At 38.5% G+C, this 27548-nt stretch overlaps 1 protein-coding gene across 1 annotated transcript; it reads right to left on the reverse strand.

Annotated features, from left to right (window-relative positions):
* On the reverse strand, window positions 1-27507 carry CTR9 (CTR9 homolog, Paf1/RNA polymerase II complex component). Its single transcript, XM_055317941.1, has 25 exons — window positions 27284-27507; window positions 25715-25813; window positions 23491-23730; window positions 21847-21964; window positions 21209-21298; window positions 18343-18491; window positions 16722-16829; window positions 13321-13428; window positions 12914-13150; window positions 12588-12677; window positions 12345-12473; window positions 12057-12240; window positions 10347-10435; window positions 9666-9851; window positions 9472-9559; window positions 9152-9300; window positions 7547-7663; window positions 7240-7385; window positions 6234-6305; window positions 5619-5754; window positions 5320-5466; window positions 4749-4906; window positions 3973-4069; window positions 3636-3748; window positions 1-1086 (listed from the first exon to the last, which is right to left on the reverse strand). Exons 1-25 carry the CDS (start codon window positions 27326-27328, stop codon window positions 660-662), a joined length of 3522 nt encoding a protein of 1173 aa, XP_055173916.1. The 5' UTR covers window positions 27329-27507; the 3' UTR covers window positions 1-659.
* Between the last annotated feature and the right edge of the window lie 41 nt (window positions 27508-27548).

Below are 27548 nucleotides of genomic sequence, written 5' to 3' on the forward strand. Positions count from 1 at the left end.
AAAGTTGGTAAAAGAATTTTATTGTGTGGCTTATGTAGGTCTTTGCATTCTACTAACAGAAAAGCATTTTTCCACATTTTATTTGACCTAACAAATTATATATTTGTGATTTTATCTACATGGCTGCAGTATTACGCTACTGAAGAAAACCTTCCTTCCACTCGTACTTTGGTGCAATTATACAGTAGATATCTTTCTCCAGAAAATAAAAATATTCTCAATCTAAACTTCAAATGAACAAAGACATGAAAACCAAGTTTCTTGCACCACTTGGTAAAAGATTGCAATAAAAATCAAAACACTATGCTGCTTAACATACAAAGACGATGAGACATCTGCCAGTTTCAGTCAAACCTCTGTAGGAATGATTTAGCATTTGGGTTTATTTTTACTGCAGTTTTCACATATGACAGGTGGAATTGTACCATAATGAAGAATAGTCACGTTCTTCATTTGCTCAAGAGACTCAAATATTGGACTCTAGCACAGGAAATATCTCTTGGGGTTTAGTAATATACAAATGGGTAGAAAAAAAAAACTGCCTTAGGAAAAATTTCACAATTGTTTGACTAAACATCTGAAACTTTTTTTTTTTAATCACAGCTTTCATATATTAAAAAAGTTTCCTCCAGAGATGAAGCTTATTTATGAAATAAAACCTAGTCGCTCTCATCTGACCCACGTTCTGAGCCCCGATCCGAGGCCTCATTGTTGGATCCCTCTGGTTCGGATTCATTCCCAGAGCCTTGGCCAGAGCCCTCGTTATCAGATCCTCTCTCGGAATCGTGCTCTGACTCGGCACTCGGAGAAGCAGGGCGAGAGTCCATGTCGGAACCTCCAGAGCGGCTTCTCCCGGACTGCACAGACTCATTGTCAGACTGTTCAGAACCTGAGGGCCTTCTCTTTCTGGATGGCTGGTCACTGTCTGAATCCTCATCTGACTCCTGTCCGCGGGGCCTCCGGGGACTGCCGGCCTCGCTGCCAGACTTATTTTGGTTCTCATCAGAATCGCTCTCCGAAGAGGCGTGTTTCTTCCGCCGCTCTCCCTCATCCGAGTCACTGTTGCTGTTGCTGTTGCGGTGATGTCTGGCAAAGAGAAGCACTGGTTAGACTGGCCACTGGGAGCCTCGATGAGCAGAGAATGCTTTTAAAAAGTCAGGGCATTTAATGTCCCATTTCTTGACCTGGATATTGTTTACACAGGTATTCATTTTATGATATTTGCCAAGTGTACTGTTTTGTAAATCCAATCTATTCCACAATAAAAAAAGGATTAAAAGGCAAAGAAAACAAGGCACTTTGATTATACCACAGCATTTAAACAGTCAAGGAGGACTCTCACTGGGTTATATCAGGCACCTCTCATCAGAATGAAGCACTTCTCAGTTTCATACATAAAATGATGAAAAGGAAGGGATACATTTATTTTTATACGCAAATTCATAGCAGCAGAGGTGAAACCAGGGTCTTGCGTGGCTGTAGAGACTCTGAAGAATAAACCCTCTCCTGAGGCTGGATGAATAGGACTGACTCTTCCCTGTCCCATCAGATACCTGAAGAGCAAAGGCACCTTTTCTATCCACGATTTGCTGCTGCACTAGTGCCCTACTCCAGGACAGGGCTTACTCAAGAGAACAAGCCACAGCTAAAAGCCTTGTGTAGCTTGCTTCCTTTTGCTGAGCTCCCCTCTGCCCATGTATATACTAAAGGCCAGTGGCCTCCTGGGATCCAATTCCCATCATTCTACGTGGCCAAAATTAAACACTTTGTGATGGTCAGGACCAAGTTTAACTGATGATATAAGTGGCTCAAATCAACTTGGTCTTGATCTTGGATATAGTTTAGCAGTAACTCAGCCTCTAACATAGACCCTTCTGCCTACATGTTTTAATGACACCCATTCTAAAACCACATATTTCTTGCTCTGCTCTGCCTCTCAACACTGGCCAGGGTGACAGCACGGGCAAGGGCAAGGCAACCCAAATGTGTGTCAGCCAGCATCTTCAGAAAAAAGGGAACTACAAGTCTTTATAGATGGTTCCCTAGAGATCGCTACCTGTGAGGCTGCAGCCCCACTAGCACCCTTAGCTCCTTCGACATGCTACTTGCTCACCTCTAACCAGCTAGACTCCATTTTTCCAAGACTCAACTCAAACAGTCTTTTACAAAGCATGTCTCTTACAACCCTGCCCTCAGCTCCAGAATAGGTATAGTCCCCAGAGAGTAATAAATGAAACCGTAAGTGATAACACTTATCCAACGATAATGTTTTTGGTTTATCTGTTGTTCTCCATTGCCTCTAAAGCATAAACTTCTTGAGGGCAGAGCTATGACTCTTTCCTCTGTATCCTCAGCACTCAGCACACTGTCTCATGGAATTCTTAGTGTATGCTCAAATGACTGTGGAATGAATGAAATGACAGCCATTGGAAGAAATACACCATGTGGTACAGCACTGAGTCCCAGTCTGGGAATCCACATTGGGAAGAACCTCCAGCTTGAGGGTGAAGTTTAGGACAAGTAAAACCAAATACTGCTTTTCCAGGTGTGCCATGAGCTAAAGGAGAGTACTAGAAAAGCAGTCTAGGATAAGCCCTTCACGAAGCAGACAGAGCTGAGTCACCATTGCCTGACAATGAAGGACACAGTCAAGAAAATCCTATCTCCATGTGACCAGGATCAGGCTATTCATAACAGTTTTAGCCAGTCTGGTAGTATACCAGAGTGATACATTCCATTTAGAAAGATGCCTTCCGGGAAAAAAAAAAAAAAAAAAAAAGGATGCCAGCCAGAGCTAGAGTATATTAAGCTGTGAAATAAGTCAATCAGAGAAAGACAAATACCATATGATCTCACTCATATGTGACATTTAAGAAAGAAAACAGATGAACATATGGGAAGGAGGAAAAGAAAAAAAGGAGAGAAGGAAACAAGCCATAAGACACTCTTAACAATAGAGAACAAATTGAGGGTTGATGGAAGGAGGTTGATGGGGGATGGGCTAGATGGGTGATGGGTATTAAGGAGGGCACTTGTAATGAGCACTGGGTGTTGTATGTAAGCGATGAATCACTGAATTCTACTCCAGAAACCAATATTGCACTGTATGTTAACTCCCTACAATTTAAATAATAAAAAAACAGCAAAAAATAATAGTAACAATAAAATATAATAAAGTTTCACTACTAAAAAAAATAGATGGATGCTATCCAAGAAATTTCACATAATACCCACAAATAAAATATTTCAAAATAGGTTTTCTTCTCTGAGGGACAAGCATGACAGGAGAAAATGACAGGGTTTGAATAAGATGTGTGCTTAGGTTTCTTCCAGCTATGATTTTTTTTTTTTAAAGACTCTATATATTTATCAGAGAGAGAGAGAGTGCACAAGCAGGCAAGCAGGGTAAGTGGCAGGCAGAGGGAGAAGCAGGCTCCCCGCTGAGCAAAGGAGCCTGACACGGGACTCAATCCCAGGACCCCGGGATCACAACCCGACTGAAGGCAGATGCTTAACCACTGAGCCATCCAGGCATCCCCAGCTTTGACATTCTAAGAGGCTGGAAAGAAGTCATTATGGCACAGTGACCACTCTTATCTTTCATTAGAAAAGTACACTAAGGGAACAATTCCTACCCTTCATCGGCAATTTTAAGTTTATCTTCGTCTGAAGAATCATCACTTGATGATATTATGGCTTTCGATTTTATTTTGCCCTTCATTGAAGGAGGCAGACGTTCTGGCTTGGGCTAAAGAAAGAAGACCAAACATAACAGATTATTCAAGACTTTTAGGTTACATTAGACATCCGTTAACTAAGTTTGCAGTGTAATGATAACAATCAAATAGCAACAAATACACTTTAAAAAGAAGCATTTGTGCTTGAAGAAACTGTAGGGAAAGAATGTATTCTGGTACAGTGTAGCCCCTCCTGCCTACGACGGGAATGAAAACCACAGTATTATAAACTTACAGCCTTCTTCTTCTCCGCTCTCGGGGTACGGCGCTTTTTCGGTTTTGGGCCATTTTCTGTTTCATCATCATCAGATCCTTCTTCTCCCTTTGGAGGTCTTACATAGTGGACAAGAGAAAGTCTGTCAAGATCCACTCATACATAGAAAGCCTAAGACTACTTTGTCATCAACATATATTCATTTTGAACACTACTCTGAGTAGATACCCTCTTCAACCATACTGTCCACTCCTCAAGAGCAGAGGCCCTAATTTACAACTGCTACACACAGTTCAGGAATCTGCAAAAACCATGGATTTACGTGATGTCTACCAAATAATTAAGTCTCTGTTAAGTCCTCTTATTAATCTAAGGTAGGCTTGAATCTTGTACTTGGTGGAGGCACAGAGACTGTGACAGAAGACCCAGGCCTCAGACCTTACATCCTTCCTCTCCTCTTTCTTCCCAGCTACTCATTCCAGGCCTACTAATGTCCTATCATAGCTTCCATCCCACAGGTCTGTGTCTGAATGAATTCATTAGGTTCTCCCCCAAGGAAAGGCGGCCAAGGATTGGGAAGAACAGCCTTGCTAAGACAGCTGACTGGAGATTCCTGGACGAGAGACAAACAGGACAGCTCAGGGGCACCTCAAGGTGACAGACGGGCAGGATACCACTTATCTTAACAGCAAATGGGAAGGGGAAGATTCGTAGGCAAATTCTAATACAAGAAAGATTCAGAAGGTGAAAGGTCATTTGTCACCTTTGTAAGGCTCTTCACAACACACTAATAATACCTTCTCCTCTTTTTCTTCTTTCTCTCACCACCCTCCTCTTCTTCGCCTTCTTGTTCACTACCACTGCCCTTTCTTCTCTTCTTCTTTTTGGATATAGGCAGGTCATCGTCGGTATCATCATTGACAAATTCATCAAACTCTCCTCCCTTTTTAGAACGCTGAAAACCAAACAAGACTACAATCAGTTTTCTCCTGGCTGGTGGAATGAGGCCAGATCCTATCAGTTATTTGACAAATGAAGGATCTTTTTTTTTTTCTTTTATAAAGTCCAAAGGAAGGGGTGCTTGATAAGTCCCAATGTTAAAGACTTCTAATTAGGATGAATCACCCTAATGTCAAAAATCATCAGCTACCTAGGCCACTACAAGGTACAGCATATGGGACCGACATTGGAATGCGTTTCTAAATACTGGATACCATTCAAAACACCGTGCTGGAAGACTGTCTCTTAACAAAGGAGGAAGTCAAACTTAAGAACCAAGCACTGTGTAAATACAGCTGATTATATTTACTTCTGAGAGTTAAATGACAGGGACTGGGGCCATCAGTATTAGCAGGAGTTCTATCTTACCCGTCCACCACCACCACCTCTTTTCTTTTCTTTTGTTGCTTCAGTCTCTCCAGTAAACATAAGAATGTTTTTGGTCTTCTCTACATACTGGGCCCGCTGTTCCAAAAGTTTCTTTTGCTCTTCCTTTTCTCTGAGACGTTTCTCTTCCTATGAGGAAAAAAGACTAGAAAAAAACTGCAGCAAAATGTTCTGTTGACAAAATATCATGACTACCATCAGAACAACTTCTTTTTTAGCATACAAGGGGCATGTATGCACATAATTCTTTAGTTCTAGTATAACTGAAAACCAACAAATACCTGTTCTTTAAGAAGTTTCTGCCTTAACAGTTCCTTTTCTTGCTCTTGTTTGGCCCGTAACTCCCTTTCTTCTTCATCTTGTTTACGTGCCCGAGCCACATGGTACTGGGCCTGGCTCAACAAGTCAGAGCACTGCCTATAACATTGCAGATATAGAGAAACATGAATGCAGTTAGTCCACTTTTTGTTCAAAAACTCAGAACTTATGTTTTCCTTATACAAACTGAAAAGTCTGAAGCAAGATCATTAGTTGGTATCTAAGAGATATTTTAATTAGCAAAATTAACTTAGTTTCTCAAAAATCAATACTGTCAAACTACAATAACTTTCCAAATTATAAGTGTCCTCTCCAAGCACAGATGTAAAGATTTTCAACATTATCTTCACATGGGACTCAAAGAACCAGGATAGATAGAAAAGTATTTTCTCCACACAACTTAAATACTTGTACTACACTGATTTTGTCATATTCCCTGGAAGGGCTCTCAGAAAAAAGCCTTGTATCAGGCTGGGGAGTTGCACAGGAGTGGGAAACACTGACCCCTGGAAGGCCACCCAGTGCACATAGGTACCACACTGCCTCACCCAGTCACCTGCCATAAGTAGTAACATTACCTGGCTTCTGTAGCAGCAAGGGCCAAATCGAATCTCATTTTATCTCCCACTTTACTCAAGTAACTGAAATATCTAAATGGAATGAGAAAATAAAATCGTTCATTTAAAAAAAATTCTAATGAAATAGGCCCTTTACATTTTTAATCCACTCTATAAAAATAGTCTGAGACTAGGTTTATATATTGACTGACTTACATGAACCTAACGCATACATGAAAGGCTATCATTTCAATAAAATTATATATGAAACACACTGAGAAAAAGACTCATCAATAACACTCAATATGTTTAATAAAAAAAAAGTTCACAAAGTTAGGTAGTCATATTAATATCATCAATAAATTCATAAATAACCAAAAATAACCTCAAGCAACAAATTTTTACTAAACACTGTATTTACTAAATATGTCAGCATGAAGGTTAGGAGGTGTAGGTGTAGGAGGTGAAAACAGAACCAATGTATCAGGCAAGGCAAGAAATGCTTATGTAAGAACTTAATTATAGTTGGACAAAACCTGAAGAGATGTCAGGCTTTGATTTCACCACATACTGAAATTACCAAATAAATCCTATAAAGGTACATAAATTTAGAGCTAAGATGAATAAACCTATTCAATATTTAAGAGGCTAGGCCCTAATAATCTTAGCCCAATGAAAATTAATATACCATGAAAGACACACCGGTATTAAGTAATAAAACCAACATAAGTGGAGTCTAAAAATTTCAATTGTGTAAAATGCTGGGTCATTTTATTGTCAGATTATGAAAATCTAGGGCAAGCTTGCAAAGCTAGCCAACTAGTTCTAGGGGAGGCTACAGGATCTAAATCTGGCAGGATCTTGGCCACAGTTTGGCGCCACCTAGTGGCAACTGTCCGCTTTGGCTTAAAAATCACTGGAAGGGTTCTTAATAAAAAATGATTCTCTTGAAGGAAGAAGCACCTTTTGAGACAAATGGATTTACAGAAACAAAGCATTTCAAAAGTTGTTTCCACAAAATCTTTACCTATGTGCAAGCTCCAGTTCTTTCACAGCATTAAGTACTTCCTTCAGATTACTCTTTTCATCCTTTAGAACAGAGGTAGCTAATCTTTGTAGGACCAAGGCCACATTAAACATAAGTACTGTATCACTGGGTGCCACATGTCTAGCCTATAAATAAGAAACAAAACAAATATTTCATATAATCTAATAACATGAAAAGGATTTTAGCCAAATAGATTGTTAGGTATATGAACATGCATGAAATAGAATTTAAAAAAAAATACAATGCAGTAGAGAATTACATGAGAAAACCGAGTTTTCCTTTTTACCTTTAGCAAAGTCTGTTTGCATTCCTGTAACTTGCCACACTTGAAGAGGGCCCGGGCCAAATATAGCACAACTTCAGTGTTCTGATGCTTATAGAACTTTCTGAGGCAGTTTTCATACTATAATAAAAGAAAAAGTCAGTTAAAATACAATAAGGATTAAACGACATTGTGATCATGTAACAAGATTTTAAGTGATTTTAAAAGGTGTTTTACCCTTTGAATGGTTAATTTTAAAGAATAATTTGAGAATGATTTTTGACATTCACCAGGATACATTTCTACAACATGAAAATGTGATTCAAAAAAATTCCCCAAGACTAGATACTCAAAATAGTTTTTCCATTTGAAACTCACACCAGCACTGAAAGGATAAATAGACTGGATGGCCTTTTTTATCTCTCTCTAGCAATGCTATCCAGAATCAGCTTATTGACGACTTATAAAAAGTCACACACCTTACTCCTTTGGGATATATTCTCTACCACCCTTCTTTAGGATCGGTGGAACCTACTGGCAATGAGCATGTGAATCTCACAGTTCTGGTTAACTTCTTGGTAAAACCAACATATAACAACACTAGTGCCAATTTTGTCATGAATACTCTACTTTTTGACCATGGAACCTATCTAGTCATCGGTGAGATCTTTTTCATGGAAGGTAGTTAGAATTTCCCCTTGAGTATCCCTAGTAATCAATTTGCATTTTTTAAAGGCCACATTATCATTTGGCAGATCAGGAAGGTCCACCTCCAAAAACACAACCTGAGCTACCGTATGCAGTCTGGATTCCATAAATCCTTGTAACTAGTGCCTTTCAAATATCTGATTTTGGTAATACCCACCCTTCTTAGAAAATAGGTTAGCCACTTCCAGGAACCTGGACGGACTGCAATTGTCTTGTACTTCTGCTAAGAACCTTGTTTTTCCCGACCATACTAATTTCCCATAGAGTCTAAGAACTGCTTTACTTTCTAATATGCTATAGATGCTAAATATCATTTTTTAAAAGATTTTAAACTCACGACACTGAGATCTACCAACTGAGCCAACCAGGCACGCCTAGATGCTAAGTATGACTTTATTCTACTGCAAATTCAAGCACTCCACAAATAGGAAAAGCCTAACAAAATTCTATAGTGATGAAAACTAATCCCTATGGAGTTTTTTCTTTCTTTCCAAAATGTCATTTAACCTTTCTGAAACTCAGTTCTCCCATCGAAGAAAGATGAGTCTAAGACAAGCAAACAAATATTAAATCCTATCTTCTGGGTACTTACTGATATACTAGGCATGTGTGTGCCAAGTATGGTATCCAGTACTTTTCATACTGGATTCTCACACAATTCTGTGAGTTTATGATCTCCATTTTATAAATGGGGAAACTGGATCAGAGAGGATATCCCTTGCCCAAAGCATGCGGTTAGGGGTGAACCAGGACTCATGTCTCTAGACACTGAAGATTGGCCTTACCGTTATACGATTTTAAGTCTCTGAATAGACACAGTACCACAAGAGATAGCACCCAGTTCCACCACAGGGTGAGAATAGTTAAGAAAACATTTGTTCAACAATGAACATAATATAAAAATATCTTGAAAGATATTACCATCTGAACGGCACTGATATATTGCTTCTGTTCCACGTAGATGTGTGCTAGGTTTAACCACACATCACTGATATCTGCTGTTGCTTCTCTTACTTGGGCAAATACATCACGAGCTTCACGAAAATATCCTTTGTGGGCCAAAACAGCTCCTAAAATTATAAAAAGGTTCACATTTGAGAATTTTCTAATTGTAGCCAGAAAAACTAAAAGTCCTATTTTAGAACAACTAAATTTATTACTTTTAGGGAGAAATTACAATCTACAAACATTCCTTTGAAAGCACTTATTTCACCAATCACTAGGGATGCCCATGTCTTTACCTATGCCATTAGCAGCATACAGATTCTTCGCATCATTTCGGAGTACTTGTTTATAGATGGCCAGAGCACGATCTTGATGACGTTTTTCCTATAAAAAGAAAAAAAATTATAGAACAAAATTCAAACAGGAATAAAGTGCCAGTTTTGTTTTAAAGAGACAAAAAAGAAGAGAGAGACAAAAAGAAGAAAGATACCTTTTCTCGATCTCGGGTGGGCTGATGCAAAGTTTGGAGCCAGACGTTGCCAAGAGCTAGCATAGAGTAAGTATCACTCTGCGTAGATGGTTGTTTTAATATCCTCTCAAATTTCTTCTGTCCTGGACCCCATTCTTGTTTTGCTAAATGAAGGTTACCAATCAAAGACCAAGCGTCTGGATGGTCCTGAAACACACATATGTAAAGAAGCAAAATCTGTAATTTGGATTCAGAGACATCAATCACCTTTCCATGATAGCTGATTACTGAAGTTTACAAGCTACATTTACAAATTCAGAGTGGAGATGGATTTATGAATTGTAAAATCAATTTAGTGTGTAATTATCAGTATAAGAAATCCAACAGAATGGAATATAGGGTTATCAGTGTATAGCACATAGCAACAGCACATAAAAATGTGCAAAACTTTCACTTTAGTTGTTTGTATACACAAACAACTATACTAGGCTATGATGTAAAATCTATTTCTGTGGGCCACAGTCAAAAAGATGACTTCTGCACTCTAGTATCTTTAACAAGTAAAAATAAAACAGAGATGTCAAGATATTAGAAATATGAGACATTAAAATGAAAAAAAATAAATAAAATGAAAAAAATGATTTACTAGGGAAAAAAAGGTGAGAAAATTGTTTTTCAAACCTAAGAGTTAATACTACCAACCTGATTGATCTGAAGAGCTTCCTTAAACCAATCTGAAGCCTCATAAAAATTTCCTTTATCTCTAGCCATAGCTCCCAGGCGCAGATAGCCTGAAAATACACATTTAAAAGTTCTTACATTTAAGGTATTAGCTATAAAAGATCTTAACTTCCAAGTCATACTTTTGAAATGACTGTATTTTGTTAATACATTCATACGATGAACAGAAAAATCCCACAGGTGAAAAAATACTGAGCATCCATTAAACTAATTAATAATTTAACAATAATCTAACAAAAGAGCAACTCTGTCACCCTCAAGTCTGTTTGAAATCTCAGATTTATCTCTGCCACTGTATTCCCGATGCTAGCACCCCCGTCCAAGTCTTTATCTCCACCAAAGATATTTATTTATTTATTTATTTTTTTTTAGATTTTTTTAATTTTTATTTATTTATGATAGTCACACAGAATGAGAGAGAGAGAGGCAGAGACACAGGCAGAGGGAGAAGCAGGCTCCATGCACCGGGAGCCCGACGTGGGACTCGATCCCGGGTCTCCAGGATCACGCCCTGGGCCAAAGGCAGGCGCCAAACCGCTGCGCCACCCAGGGATCCCCACCAAAGATATTTAAAAAGCTTGCAGCTGTTCTATTTCCAGTTTCTTTCTGATGCACAGTACTGTCACTGCTTGTCATATGGCAAAACAGTGAAAGCATGGACCACCACGGATTACTAGTTAGAAAATCTGGACTCTAACTGTGGGCTTCCACTTAAAAAATAGTAAGAAAGTGTCACACAAATTTAAGTTGTTATTTTCTCCAGAAAATGTCACTCTCCTCAGGCAATTAATAATGGCTTCCTATATCTATCAAACCAATTCAAGTTCAGCCTGGCATTCAATTAAAATCTTATTTATTTTAAATCACTTTTGCATCCATAACAGTATGATGGGAGGCAAGTTAATAGCTTCTGATATAACCCGAGTCAAAATATTATAGCTTCAAGTTCTTTTAAGGGGAGTATATTATTGTCAATTATTATTTTTTTTATTGTCAATTATTTTTATTTAAAAAAACTTCCCAAATTTTATAATGGCTAGTGTGTAAAAATTCAAGGCAGGACATTTTAGTAATAGTTATTTCAAAGTAAGACAGTGTTCTTTCTTACTGTTATAAACACTGCAAAAATGTTAATATGAAATAAGAGCAGGTGCATCATAAAGGTACACCTATCATCAAGTAAGTCAAGGAGTTGTTCAAAGTCTAATAAAGGTAGCTGACCCACTGAAGATCGCTCACCTCATGAAATATACGGTTCAACTTGTTTAGTTTCTTTTATTTTCTACCATAAATTTAAGTAAAGCTGCATTGCTTTTTTTTTTTTTTTAAGGCCATAAATTTGGTTTGAAGGAAAGGGGGACATTATAACCTTCACATTTTTTAACTACTGGTTCAAAGAAAGATTTTTTTTCAGACTAAATTTTTGCTGCTGTTGTGGGAATTTTAATTCATAAAAAAAAGCTTTATGGGCAGCCCAGGTGGCTCAGCAGTTTAGCACCGCCTTCAGACCAGGGCATGATCCTGGAGACCCGGGACCAAGTCCCATGTCGGGCTCCCTGCATGGAGCCTGCTTCTCCCTCTGCCTGTGTCCCTGCCTTTCTCTTTCTGTTTCTCTCATGAATAAATAAATAATATCTTTTATATATATATATAAAAGTTTACAATTCTTACAGTCAACATAATTAGGATGTTCCCGTAAGATGTTTTTATATAGTTTTTCTGCTTCATGGAATTCACACATTGCCTCATACAGCCTGGCTAAATTGTATGATGTCGTAACAGAAATGGCATTATAATAATGTTCATCATGCTCAGCTTCTGCCTTTGCACGATCCAATGATGCCAAAAAATATTTCTGTAAGAAAAGAAAATTACATTGTTAAAAAACAGTTGATACATCTCAAATAGTGTACATTAAACTTGATAGTACATAAGAAGGGATTATTTCCAGTTCCCTACCTTTGCCTCCCCTAGATTTCCAAGTCTAAAATGGAGGGCGCCCACATTATTCAGAATCTCTGGCGGGACATCGGCCTGCACTTTCTCCTGAAGGATACGTGTAGCTGTTCCATAGGCTGAGAGGGCACCCTGTATTTTTCATGGTGGAGACAATAAGGTGTAAGTGAAAATGAAAGGGAGAAACACTACACCATGCTTTCAAAACACACATTAGGTAGGAGACCAAAAATATTGCTAAAATACCTGTATATCAGTCTGTTCTAAGATTTGTGCCAATTCAATCCAAGCTTCAACGTCATCAGGATACTGTTCTGTGACCTTCTTCAAATGGCCCTGAGATAAAAGAGATCATTAAGTTGAAGCAGGCTTAATCTAGAAACTACAGGCTGTCAAAGTAAAAATTGGTAGCTACTCTACCTTGTTTAATACGTCAACTGTTCGTTATTTCAACTGGAACAAGCCCGGCTAACAAAACTGCTTCCATCATATCTCTACTAGCAATAACAAGAATGAGGCATGACAGTCTAGTGATCACTAACAGAAAATGGCTACAATTTTTTAAAATGTACCTTGGCAATATCTCTTTTTTCTTGATCTTCTGAGGCAGCATATAGCGATCCAAGAATTTTCATAGTTTCATAATTATTAGGATAAGCTTTCAAAACTTTCTCAAAGCACTGAGATGCATTTTCTTTGTCACCTCGATAAATGTACATTTGTCCTAAACCAAAAAATGGCAGTACAAAAGAGGATGAGGCAAACTGTGTGGCTTGATAGTAGTACTGGAAAGCTTGGTCATAATCTTCCTAAAAAATGAAAATAAAACAAGGTCAACAGCATGTACAAAAGTTTGTCTTCTTTGTAACATACAAAAATTTTTTAAAAACTTGAAAAACTATAAAACAAAAGAAGTAGATATTTAGAGATTTAAAATGATTGTACCTGAAAAAAAAATAAATAAATAAAATGATTGTACCTGAACGTGGAATGATCTAGCCAGCTGATAGCAACTTTCTGCTTGCATAGCCTCCACTTCTGTATTATGGAATGCATGGAGAGCCAAGTGCTGGACTTTACTATAATCCTGAACAATGAGATCCAGAAATTGAGTAAATTCAAACAACTCTAACAGTCTCAATCATAAGGCTCATATAAGGCTCAAATTTCATTTTAAAATGTGTTCACTGAATTAATAATAACAGTGTTGTATCTAGAATTAAGAATCATTTTTCTCATTCCCCTTGCAGAGAAATTCATTTACCTAGAGCTTAACATCTACTCAACACATCTATTGCTTTATTTAATCTTATAACAATCCTTTGAGGTATCAGCACTCTTTTTGTGATGAGAAAACCTAAGAGTTAAATCCCTTACTACTAGTAAAGGGAGCAGTTACAATTGACTGAGAACTATTATATACTAAGCACTGTGGTAGGTATGACACACTTATTCTAGCCTTAGTCAAAAACTCTGTAAAGAGTATCATTATCACTAAGTTATTGATGGGGAAATGGAGGCTTAAAGAAATAAAGTATGCTGTCTAAGGTGGAAAAGCTAGATTCTCAACTTAATATTTTTATGACTCTAAGGGAAATGTTCTAACATATGAGGGTGAGCAGTTTAAGTAACTGGATTTTAATTCACCTCTCTTTGAATGCATGGGTCATGACTTTCGCATTAGACCTTACTTAATCTGGATTATAGAGCTAATCTCCTGAGAGTCTGGAAGTCAGAGTTCATACATCAAGGCATAGTTTTAATAGGGATATGTTTTACCCATTTCACTAGTAATCTGGTCTGGAGAGCCTCTGTTTGGTCAATGCTCAGTTTCAACTTTTTTTTTTTTTAATATTAGTAATAATAATGTGATTGCTGCTTTTTAACAGTAATTGTTTTCCATTACTTAAGTATTTAATATGCACATGACATTTAGTCATAACTGCCACTCCTCAAATCCTATGAAGTAGGTATTATTCCTGTTTTACAAGTGAGGAAATTAAAGTTTTAGAAAATTTTTTGCCCAAAGCCACATAACTATACAATGGTGGTACCTGAATTTGAACCAAGTGATTCAAACTTTATATTTCGAATTTTCTTGCACAGCCTTTTAGTTAAATTTATAGATTGTTCCCTGGGATGAGGGTAAAGGTCAAATGTTGAGTTTGGAATAGACTTTAATTTTTCTATTTTTATTAGTCTTTCACTCATGACACATTTTTTAGGGAATTTCCATTTTGAAATTTAACAAAATACACTAAAGATTACCTTTTATTTTAAAACCCTCATTCAGATCTCAATTCTACCTCACATCCCAATTTTTGCCCCTAATCCCCTCTGCATTCTAGCTGCTTCTCTTTCTGATCAAAAAACCAAGCTCAATTCTCAGTTCTTTCTGGAAGTCTGTGTTAATTGTTCCAGGAATCACTATAGCTCCCATCTCTAAACACACTTTATTATTTAATTACTGAAGTGTCTGAGATGTTAATTAATAATACCTTTTCTTCCCAGCTAAATGATTCTTCTATAGGGGATGCAACGTAGTGTGGTGGGCAGAGAATTAAAATACATCTCAACTGTACTCAACTGTACTACCTGCTAGTTGAGTGAATTTTTGGCAAGTGATGTTACTTAACTTTGCTGAACTTCAATTTTCTTATCTATAGAAAGTGAAATAGAAATATCCTGCCTACCTCCTAGGGCTGCTCTAATGACAAATTAAGAAAAAATACATAAGCATGCTCTGTTAACCTTCAGGACATATATTCAGTGCAAGAGGACCTCACAATGCTGATCACATATCAGGTGCTCAGTAACACTCAAATAGATTGGCTGGCTTGATTTACATATTTCATGTATACAATATAAAAAGTTTTGAGCATGTTAAAAAGCAAGACTTCCTCTTCAGCAGTGGAAGGGTGACTAGCATTAAAAATTAAAAATTGAAAAAAAAATAAAAAATAAAAATTGAATTAATTTTCTTCTGGTTCAAGGGAGCTTTCCTAACAGTTGTGAGCAATGATTATTAAATATGTATTCAAATATTTAGGATTATTGGTCCTTTGTCTTCTCAGTAAAAAGCATACTTATGTAACTTTTATCTGAAACAGTAATGCTTCAAGTACTTAGAAGATACCTTTCCATCTTCTCCCTAAATAGTTGTCTTTTCATACTATAAAAGTTACAGCATATAGGTTCATTAAGAATTCATTAGAAATGAGGAGTACGCTCCTATAGCCAGAGGGAGTAAAGCATCGTGGTTAATAGCTGTGTGACCTTCGGCTATTACCTTTGCTTCAATTATTCATCCACAAAATGGAGATAGTATTAACTACCTCAGGATTATCTGACTGTTCTACAGATTCATGGAATGCATATTTTTTTTAAGTTTTATTTACTTACGTAATCTCTATACCTCACGTGAAGTTCAAACTCACAGCCCTGAGATCAAGAGTCACATGCTCTTCTGACTGAGCCAGACAGGCACCCCCATGGAATTCATTTTTAATAGTACTTGGTATTTAGTAAGTATTGACTGCATATTTATAGCAATAATAAGAGTGTTATGCTATCATTAACAAGGATTGATATAGCTTTGTGAACTTTTGCCTAAACTGCTATTTAATTAAAGTTCTTAGCATAGTTTAGTACCTGGTTTCCACATGGTGAGTAAAACTTTCACTTACTGTATAAAAACTCTGTCAATGAAATATTTGATTTAGTATTCAAGAAATCAAAAATACCATTGTTTCTACAGAATTAACGGCAACTTTAAAAATTACAGCTTGATCAATGAGCAAAAATAAAAACTTCAACAACTCCTTGGTTGCCTGCATAAGTAGGTCCAAATTCCTATATCACAGAAGCACCTCACTATCTGTATCCAATGCATTGTCTATCACGAGAGTCCACCATATGCCCTGCTTTTACTAAATCTAGATCTGTCCCCTTCCCCTTTCAACTACCTAAAAACTTCCTCCTAAAAATCTAGTTCAAGAGCTTTTTCTTTTTGGTAAAAACCCTCCTTAACCATTTGGTCACTTCCTCTTTCGTTTCTCTACCACAGCAAGGTAGAGACCTTTATTTCTGTATTTACATTTGTTTACATGTCTGTGTTTTCTATGAAACTGAACTGAGTGCAGAAACCACAACTTACTGGTCTCCACATCTCTATTACAGTGTTAGGTACAGTATAAAGGATCAATAGAGTGAATGAATAAACATACCCACCCCAAATTAACTAATATACATTTTAACTTGAAAAAACCTCTTGACATTGTCAATTTTTTTCCAAGTTAAAAAAATACAGTATCAACTGCAGAATAGAAAAACAAGACAGGATTTAAAAGCAAACAACTTTAATAAATTGACTTGTCTTACCTTTTTGAAGAAAAAGTGATTTGCTAAGTGGTTCAATACCATGGGGTTGCTAGGATCAATAGTATAGGCTCTGGAAAGAAGCTGAACACCATTTTTGATGGAATCAGCCTAAAAGAAAAGCAACAACAGGGCCATTACTTAATTGGCATTTTTTCAAAGTTTTCTTTATAGTCTGAAGAAATAAGGTTATATAAATCTAAGTTCAGACACCAAAATACAGCTCATTTCAGTTAACTTTCAGCAGGAATAAAAAAATTTCTAATAGTGAATTAAACTGTTGCAACTTCCCTCACAAAGAGTCACCTATGGTATCTTTATAGATCCTGGCTGTCTTCTTGGTGACAGATGTCTGTGGATTACCAACAGCCAGTTTAACCCCCTTACTAACTCTGTTTAAATAGAGTCCAGACATTGCAGCCTGTGATCTTTTAATTTCAGGAAGGAAAGTTGCCTTTTCCTCTTCTCAAACCCCAGGGGATGAAAGATTATTAATCTAAACCAGTCAAGATGATCTATTCCCCTTCTCTGGAGATCAGTCTAAGGCAGTGGTCCTAAACTGGGGGCAATGTCATTTTTCATTATCACAACAGGGAGGACGTGCTGGTTTTTAGTGGGCAGAGGTAAGGTATGCTGCTAAAGATCCTACCAACGGATAGGATAATTTCCCACACCAAAAAATCATCTAGCTCCGTAAGTCAATAATGCTGAGACTGAGAAAATCTGATAACCCTGTCAGACAACTATACACAAGGGGAAGTATGATGGGGATAGAACTGCTCTAAGAGAAAGCTGTTGATCCTTTCCCTTTCCTCCCTATATATAAGACTGATGAAATAATGAGAGCCTGGAGATATAGCAGCTATCTTGCAACTTATAAGGTTAACAGACATGAGGAGGAAACTTCACACACTGCAGAAGGACAGACAGAAAGATGTAAAACTCTAGCTTTGAGGATAATGAGGTGCCAAATCCAAGACCTTAAGAGAGCTTGTTGAGTAGACGACTAAAAACCCTTATGTTTCAGTCACTCAGTAGGCTTTCCGTTACTTGTAATGGAAAGCATTCCAAACTGACATATATTGTACAACCCCTTATCTGAAATTCTGAAATCCAAAAACTTCTTTAAAAAAACAAGGTGTTGGGGATCCCTGGGTGGCGCAGCGGTTTGGCGCCTGCCTTTGGCCCAGGGCGCGATCCTGGAGACCCGAGATCGAATCCCACGTCAGGCTCCCAGTGCATGGAGCCTGCTTCTCCCTCTGCCTATGTCTCTGCCTCTCTCTCTCTCTCTGTGTGACTATCATAAAAAAAAATTAAAAAACAAAACAAAACAAGGTGTTTGGTAATCTTAGAGCAAGCTCACGTGGTAGCAAAACTTCACCTAAATTGTGCGGTTATCCTAGTAGTGTGAATAATCACTCATCCTCACAGAGAAATGTAAGTTTGCATTTGAGGTAGGGTCCTAATACCTGGACATTATATATAATGCAGTGAGTGCAGGCATCATGTTACATTTCTTTTATCTGCAATCTTGACCTTTAAAACACTCTGGCCTCAAAGAGTTTTAGATAAGGTATATTGAGCCTAACAGATCAGTCACAAAATAATTTTTTCACTCACATACCTCTTTATTGTTGAGTTCCAGTACAGCCAGTCCAACCAATGCTCCCACACATTTGGAATTGAGTTCCAGGGCTCTGCTGAATGCCAGACGAGCCTTCTCCAGTTTGTTGAGTTTCACAAAGCAATGACCCATTCCTAAACGAACTTCCGCTAAAAAAATAAAGTCATTCAAGCTGTCAAACCAGGGCATTTTTCAGGTTTGAATTAAACAAAATGCTTAAACATTTTCTATGAATTGCAAAATCTCAAAATTCACCTCAGGATAACTACACTATAAAATCTTTTGGTCTATCATGAATTTGGTTTCAGTGGATATTATACCATACTCCCTCTGTCCCCTTTCTCATCTTAAACACAATACCTACAACACTGGTATTTTTCTGGTCTTCCAAGATTCCTGGGGTACACTTTACCTTCAATATCTAATTTTCAAAGAACAATTTTTAAAGAGAGCATAAAGTTTCATTAAGATCTTCAATATTGTGACTACACTCACAAACTGTCATTCCTTCAGAGCTGTGCTTGTACATGCTAGCTAATTTCAAGGCATGCTGAAACTCCACCACGTTCCCATGAAGGGCCAATCTCCCCATTGGACACTAGATCTTACCCCTTCTCATCTATTTAAGGACGCTGCTCCAGCAATCATCTATTTTTCCTGCATTATCAAATATTCTCTTTTACATCATTCTCATTCACATATATTCTCCCATCTTAAAAAAAAATACTCTTGATTCCATTTTCCTTTCCAATTGTCAATCCACTCCTGTTCTTCCCTTGATAGCAAAACTCTTGCTGCCTAACTTTCCTTTTCCATTTTCTCTTAAATGCACTCCACCAAGGATCTCACCCCTACCATTCCAGTTAAAATGCTTTTATCAAGGTCACTAATGATTAACATGCTACTGAATTCAATGGTCAATTCTTTTTCTTTTTCTTTTTTTTTTTAATGATCAATTCTTAATTCCTATTTTACTTGACCTAATAACAGAATGTGATAGTGTTTGACACCATCCTGGAAACATTTTACATTTTACTTCAAGGACATTGCCCTTATTCTTTTCCTCCTACATCTCTGGCTGCTCCTTCTCAGGCTCTTTTGTTGGTTCTTCATTTCCCTAAACTCTACAATGTCACAGTGCCCTATAACACCATCCTTGGACCTCTTTTCTATCTACACTCACTTCTCTGGTGACCTCATAGTTTCAGGGCTTTATACACCATCTATATGTTGATATCCTCCAAATTAATTACTTCAGTGCAGGGCAGCCTGGGTGGCTCAGCGGTTTAGCGCTGCCTTCAGCTCAGGGTGTGATCCTGGAGACCCAGGACCGAGTCCCACATCAGGCTCCCGGCATGGAGCCTGCTTCTCCCTCTGCCTGTGTCTCTGTCTCTCTCTGTCTGCCTCTCGTGAATAAATAATAAATCTTAAAAAAAAAAAAATTACTTCAGCTCAGATCTCTTTCCTGAACTATGGTCCTCCTGACCTCTCCACTTGTAGGTCTAAAAGGTATTTTTAAATTTTCACACCTAAAACTAATTCCTCTTGAACTATCTTCCAATGTACTAAAATGTAACTCTTACTCTTACCTTTGAGTCCTCCTTTGTCTCATATCACATCTACTCCATTAATTCTTCCTTGAAAATATTCCAGTCACTTCCACCTCTACTATTATCATTCCAGTGCAAGCCGAAATCATCTCTCACCTACATGACAGCAACAGCCTTCCACCTGGGCTCCCCATTTCTATCCTTACCCTCCTCCCAGACTCTAGTCTCAATCCAGAAGCTCAAAATGATCCTTTTAAATATAGTCAGATTACGTTACTTCTTTGCCCAAAGCCCTTGAATGACTTCCTATGTCTATCAGAGTGAGAGCCTAAGTACTTATAATAATCTAGGAATTCCATGAGGGCAGGGATTTTTTTTTTAAAGATTTATTTATTCATTCCTGAGAGAGAGATAGAAAGAGAATGTGCACACACATGTGCACAGTGGGGAGAGACAGAGGGAGAGAATCTCCAGCAGACTCCCTGCTGAGCATGGAGTCTGAAATGGGGCTCTGTCCCATGACCCCAAGATGATGACCCAAGCTGAAACCAAGAGTCTGATGCTCAATCCACTGAGCCACCCAGGCACCCCAAGGACAGGGACTTTTTCTTTTTCACTGCTGCATTCCCTGGGTTTAGAACAGGAACACAGTTGGCACACAGTTGATTATCAATAAGATTTACTAAATGAGATTTTCAATAGAAAAATAGCGTAAAGGGACGCCTGGGTGGCTCAGTGGTTGAGCGTCTGCCTTCAGCCCAGGGCGTGATCCTGGAGTCCCGGGATAGAGTCCCACATTGGGCTCGCTGTGTGGAGCCTGCTTCTCCCTCTGCCTGTGTCTCTGCCTCTCTCTCTTTCTCTGTGTCTCTCATGAATAAATAAATAAAATGTTAAAAAAAAAAAAAAAGAAAAATAGCATAAAGCAAAAAGACTATAATATGATCTGCTAGGACCTTAGTCAGTTAAACTTCCAAATCGTGGTTTCAGCTCGGGTCATGATCTCATGAATCATGAGATCAAGTCCTACATCAACAGGAGTCTGCTTGAATATTCTGTCTGCTTCACACCCCCACTCGTGTGTGTTTGTGTGTGCTCTTTCTCTCTCTAAAATAAATAAATCCTTAAAAAAAAAATATATGATCTGCTATTCAGTTTTTGGATCAAACATAGCATTTTTTTAAAATTTCAATTCTGTCATATCAACAGCCCTATATCATCTTTCACAACCAACTTCATAAGCAACTGCCTTTAAATCTTCAATATTTTTAGTTGATCATTTACAGCTTAGACTATTTAAAATGAAGTTTTTCTCTTACCTGGACATCCTGGGTTAGTACGCAATGCTTTCTTATAGTAAGCAAGAGCTCCTCTGTAATCCTTCTTGTTGAATGAAATGCAAGCTTTACCTATAATTTTTAAAAATAAACATCCATTGACTAAAGAACACAAGTCTCATATGTTCTATATAAACCCACCCAAATCAAATACATCTCTGAATAAGAAATACTTAAAAATGGTGAAAATGATTTTATACTAAAACTTGTTTTCCATAAGGATATATTACTTTATGCCTTTAAAATAGTCCTGTTAGATGGTATAAAACAACAATTAAAATAGCTTACAGTTGTCCAAATATACATTGCTTATGGACTCTTTAGAAGTGGATAACAAACAGGGTGACGGGATGAGTACTGGGTATTATACTATATATTGGCAAATTGAACTCCAATAAAATAATATACATATAAAAAAAAAGAAATGGATAACAAATTACTCTTAACTGGTATATATTCTATTTTTGTAACTTTAAAAGAAAAAATGATCCATTGCAGATAGTTTCATTTTTATAAGGTAAAGCTCTTTTACGTTGCTGTCTAGCCCAGTAAAAAAAACAGTATTACAGGCATATGATGAAAGATACAGTTTCCTAAGATGGCTGCCAAAAATGACTTACCAAGAAGGGCTGGAATATTATTTGGAGACTGGTTGAGTACAAAATGAAACTGTGCATCAGCCTGATCCATTTTGTCACCTTCAAGTAGGCAGAAGCAGGCTCTTCCCAACAAATGGTTCTGGAAAAGCAATACATCATCTTAGACTTGACTTTACCAATGACCAACCACAATTTAACATGAATGTGTAATATTAAAATGAAAACCATATAGGAAGGAGGTGGAGTATCACACAAATTCCTCTTATCAACTATAATATGTGTATAAGCTACCAGTGGGCAATTCTTAATTATAAATCAAGAAACTGAAAGGGAATAAAGAGGAAAGGAGAAAAAATGAGTGGGAAATATCAGGGAGGGAAACAGAACATGAGAGACTCCTAACTCTGGGAAGCGAACTAGGGGTGGTGGAAGGGGAGGTGGGCGGGGGGTAGGGATGACTGGGTGACTGGCACTGAGGGGGGCACTTGATGGGATGAGCACTGGGTGTTATTCTATATGTTGGCAAACTGAACACCAATAAAAAATAAATTCATAAAAAAACAAACAAACAAAAACAAATCAAGAAATTATCCAGAAATGAAAGACTTCTGTGCAAGGAACAATGACAAAAAGAAAAGTTCATTTTTCCACAATAGCCAAAATATGGAAAGACCCAGATGTCCATTAAAAGATGAATGGATAAAAAGAAAACGTGGTATGTATATGTGTGTATATAATATATATAATGGGGGATGCCTGGGGGACTCAATAGTTGAGTGACGGCCTTCAGCTCAGGCTGTGACCCCAAAGTACCAGGATCAAGTCCTACATCAGGCTCTCCACGGGGAGCCTGCTTTTCCCTTTGTCTCTCTCTCTCTGTGTCACTTATGAATAAATAAATGAAATCTTAAAAAAAGAAAAGATATATATATGTATATAGATGTGTATATATATATGTAATTGTATATATATGTGTGTGTATATATATACATATATATATAATAGAATATTACTCAGCCATCAAAAGAACAAAATCTTGCCATCAGCAATGACATAAATGGAACCAGAATATTATGTTAAGCAAAATAGGTCAGTTAGAGAAAGACTAATACCATATAATTTCACCCATATGTAGAATTTAAAAAACAAAACAGATGAACAGAAGGGAAGGGAAGGAAAAATAAAATAAGATGAAAACAGAGAGCAAATCATAAGAGATTCTTACTCTAGGAAACAGAGGGTTGCTGGAAGGGAGGTGAGTGGAAGGATAGGATGGGGATTAAGGAGGGTTGGGTATTATATGCAACTGAGAATCACTGAATTCTACCTCTGAAACTAAAAATACAATATATATTAATTAAATTGAATTTAAATAAAATCTTTTTTTTAAATATGCTTGAAATTCATCCGGAGTTGATGGAATTACTGACTCAACCTGTGGATAAGTTTTATATATGCTACTTTGTCCACATTACTTCAATAGTACAACAACCAAAGAAATTCCAATTTTAACAGGGAATTCTTCTTTCAACTATTTTTATAATCAACCATGTTATTTTAAGAAAAATTCTTTTCAAAAAAAAATCTGTTGCTTATAACACACATTCTACTCTCATGTGGTATTTTTCCCCCTTTCATAAATTCATAGAAGTCTGACTTATTTACCTGGTCGTACATAATAATTTTGTCAGCCATGGTATACAACAGGGTTGCTTGTGTAATAAGATCTTTCTTATTGTCTTTATTCTTTTCCTTCCGAGCCTGTTGTACATAATAGGCTGCCAATGTATCCAAGCAAGTCATCTGGTCTTTTTCATGGTCTCTATAGTCCAAATTGCCATCTATACGTGCTGCTTCCAACAACTTTACAAACTCTTCCGTTTTTCCTTGCTTGTAATACTCCAGCTAAAAGGTAAAGAATCAAATTAGAATTATTAAAGCATATGTACATATAAAAAGCTGCACACAAACATTTATAGGAGCTCTGTTTTTAATAGCCAAAAACTGGAAATAACTCAATTGTTGATCAACAGGTGAATGGGCAAACAAGCTGTGTTACATCTGTATAATAGCTGCTACTCAGCAGAAAAAAGAACTACTGATGCATGCTACAATGTGGATAAATCTCAAGATAATTATGCTGAGTGTGAGAAGCCAGATCAGAAAGAATACATACTGTAATGATTCCATTTATATAGACTCTAGAACATGCAATCTTTAGAAAGAAAAAGCAGATCAAGGATTGGCTGAGCACTATGGGGGGTGGGGAAGAGTTTGGAGGAAGGTTTTGGGGGGGGGTGATGGATATATTCATTATCTTGATTGTAGTGATTTCTTAAGTATGAAATATGCTAAACTTCTCAAGTGGTACATGTCAAATATGTGCAACTTATTATAGGTGAACTATGCCTAATTAAGTTATTTAAAAAATGATAATCACCATAAATGTTTCCAAATTGCTACTTACCCAGCAATAGTTGATTTCAAACTAAATCAGAGCCCAAGAGAAAAAGCAATAATGAGGGGGATATAGAATTCTAAACAGAAAATTTAGGTTCTGGTTCTAGATCTATCAAAATTATCCGTGACTTTGGGCCTCCTGAATAACTTTCCTGGGCATCTGTTTCATTTATTAATACTAAAAGGAAGATCCATCATTTACTCACCTAGTATGGGCCACAGATTATGCCAGGAGTTTTATATACTTATTTCTATCTGTACAATCACTCTTAAAGTAAATGCTAACATCCCCATATTTTAGAAGAGAAAATAGGCTCAGAAGGTAGATCATTTGTCTAAGGTCACACAGCTAGTTAACAGCCAAGTGGGAATATGAACAAAGGCCTCTCTAATCCCAAAGCCTATACCCTTTTCTCTGTAACATTCTACAGCCCACAATGTTTCGTCAATTTTACCACAGGTGCCACACTAATCCTTCAATCCTCCATTTTTCCTGTAAGCTCTGTTAGAGGAGGCATTTGTACTAAAGAAAATCTAAATTCCCCTCTAGCTTTAAACACTGTGTGACAAGCATTAAAGGCTTGTTCTCTGTAGACCAGGAAAACTTAACACTTTAGAAAGGCACCATTGTCACAAAGTATTTATCTGTAAATCCATATCTAAGAAATTCTTACAGTTAGGCTTGAGCAACGGATATAAGTCCAATTCCAGATCAACTTCTCCTTTCAAGATGATAAAGGGAATCTCCTATGTATCTTTACACAAAAGTGACCTGGGGTATGCTTGCTTAGAAAAAAATGATTTTAGTATATGCTATACTATATTACCAGAATAATTCAATATGATGTTCTCATACAAAGGAAACATTAGGCAGTCGGTGCTGGGGAGGGTGAACGGTGTTAGAATTTTAGACTCTCTGAGGTGATTCTCCTGAGAATCTCCGGTAGGGTTTCTGTTATGGAAGGGACCAACCAGGACAAAAAACAAGCCCCCCAAAAGGGCTTTTGTGAGTCAGCCTGGAATATAATCACCTTCTAGACTACTTTTCAGGAAATGTTACATTGTTAATGGAAAACAATGTTAAGTAACAATGTTTACATGGTGGCACTTTGTTTTTTTTCTGATTATCTACAAATTATAAGCCAGTCTTCATTGAGTAATTAATAAATAATCCAACACACAGTATAGAGTACTGTTTAATTTAAATGGATTTTGCCTTTACCAACATATACTAATTTAGCAGTAGAGTAAGTACATCATTTAGGAAACTGGCCTTCTTGTTCTATAAATGGTAATACAATTAACTTCCATACATATGGTACAATTTACTTATCATGTTCCCAAGCTGGCTATTACTGTATTTGAAAACAGAAACCAAATTATTTTTCCCAGGCAACATATAAAAAATATTTGTTACATGAATACTGACCGCCAAAGCAATCCATATGTGCAGTTGTGTGTGTTCCTGTTTCAGAATACTGATAACTTCATCTCCCTCCGGTAACTGATCGAAGTCAAGTTCAATGACCTAAAACACACGATGGAGGTTTTGACTCTTAGTTCTTCTTTAAATTCACATTTCTTCTTTGCTGCCTTTCAGAACATACATCGACACGGGATATACATAGGGTGTGTGTTCACTTGCACTAGGGCTGAGCAAGCGCATGTAAAGAAATGTTCAAGGCGGGGGATCCCTGGGTGGCGCAGCGGTTTGGCGCCTGCCTTTGGCCCAGGGCGCGATCCTGGAGACACGGGATCGAATCCCACATCGGGCTCCCGGTGCATGGAGCCTGCTTCTCCCTCTGCCTATGTCTCTGCCTCTCTCTCTCTCTCTCTCTCTCTCTCTCTCTCAATGTCTGTGACTATCATAAATAAAAAAAAAAAATTAAAAAAAAAAAAAGAAATGTTCCAGGCACACATGTCAAAGAGGCCAGATGAGAATATTAAGGTAAAAGCACAGAGAAGCACACCAGCAAGTACTGCCAGTTGTCTTCAAGTCACCGGAGCTACAAAATGTCACAAAAGCTTTGCTTATTCAAAAATAATAAAACAAAACCCTGCGTAACATATAATCTGCGTGAAGTGCAGATAGACAAGCACCGATGCCACAGGCCCGACAACTTGGGAAGCACAATCCTAGAGGCAACAGGAAGTTGAACGCTGCCTCTGTTCGCGTTCCTCAGGCCACAGCACTGGCGTGGCACAGACACTTTTGAAAGTGGGCACAAAAGTGAACAGTGGGTAAATGCTCTGGAATTAGTGGGGACGGTCACACAACTTTGTGACTACTACTACTACTACTACTACTACTACTACTACTACTACTACTACAAACCAATGGATTTTAGGCTAAGTGAATTGTATCTCAGTGGTGTATACCTCAACCGAGCAAAAATAAGAATACGTGACACACTGGACACAGACAACAGCGGCGCCGAGGGCTTTCCTGAGACAAGCCGCGGGCTACCAGGGTGGGGCGTCGGGCAGGGAGGGAGCGTTAGGTCCAGCGGCACACCGCGGGGCTGCATCTCCGGGCCCCTACTTGGGCGCTGGGGCCGTGTGTGGAGGACACGGTGCACCACGACTCCGGCTCCTAAGGGATAAAGGGCGACCTTCCGGGCGTTCTCGGGGGAAGACGGCTGGAGCAGCAGAGACCACGGGGCCACCAGCGCCCCCCTAACGACTGATTGATCCGCACTCCAAAACCCCTGCGCCCGACAGCTAGGAAGCGAGCACTGTCACAGACGAACAGGCAGGAAAGGAACTTCCAACAACTCCCGGGGCGGCCCCGGGGACGCGGCGTTGCCAGGCTGGAAGGGGGCAGGGGCAGGGGCAGGGGCAGGGGCAGGAGGTGACTGCGGCTTCGGCCAGGGAGCCCGCCCGACTCGGGCTCCTGGGGCAGAAGGGGCTCTCGCCCCGGAGACCAAGTGGAGAGAAGGGGGAAGGTGGGGATCGTCCAAGTTCACGGCCCCCGCCCTCCCCCATACGCGACACTTACCTCGTCAGTGTCCCGGAGGGGAATCTCGATGGAGCCCCGCGACATGATGAGATCAGAAGCCGAGCGGGCGTCCCGCCCGTCCGCTCCGCAGCCGGCGCTCCCGGCTTCTGGCTCGTCCCGGAGGCTCGCGGCGGCCCGAGCTCAGGTCGTGACTGCCGCCCCGCGGCGCCGCCGGAGCTGGGGCTTCTCCTTCCCGTCAGCCGCTTAAACAACGAGCAGCGGACGGCGTCCGGCCACTTCCGGCAGCCCCGCCCCCTGCCCCGGA

Source organism: Nyctereutes procyonoides, unplaced genomic scaffold (genome assembly GCF_905146905.1).
Source record: "Nyctereutes procyonoides isolate TBG_1078 unplaced genomic scaffold, NYPRO_anot_genome, whole genome shotgun sequence".
Lineage (NCBI taxonomy): Eukaryota > Metazoa > Chordata > Mammalia > Carnivora > Canidae > Nyctereutes > Nyctereutes procyonoides.

Bases quoted from the DNA above. Each gene is read 5' to 3' on its own strand.
- CTR9 (XM_055317941.1), bottom strand. From the start codon at position 27,328: ATGTCGCGGGGCTCCATCGAGATTCCCCTCCGGGACACTGACGAG. The intron at 23,731-25,714 runs GTCAGTATTCAT...TTTACCTTTTAG, and splicing joins ACATATGGATTGCTTTGGCG to CTGGAGTATTACAAGCAAGG. The intron at 13,151-13,320 runs GTACAATCATTT...TTCATTTTTTAG, and splicing joins CTAGATCATTCCACGTTCAG to GAAGATTATGACCAAGCTTT.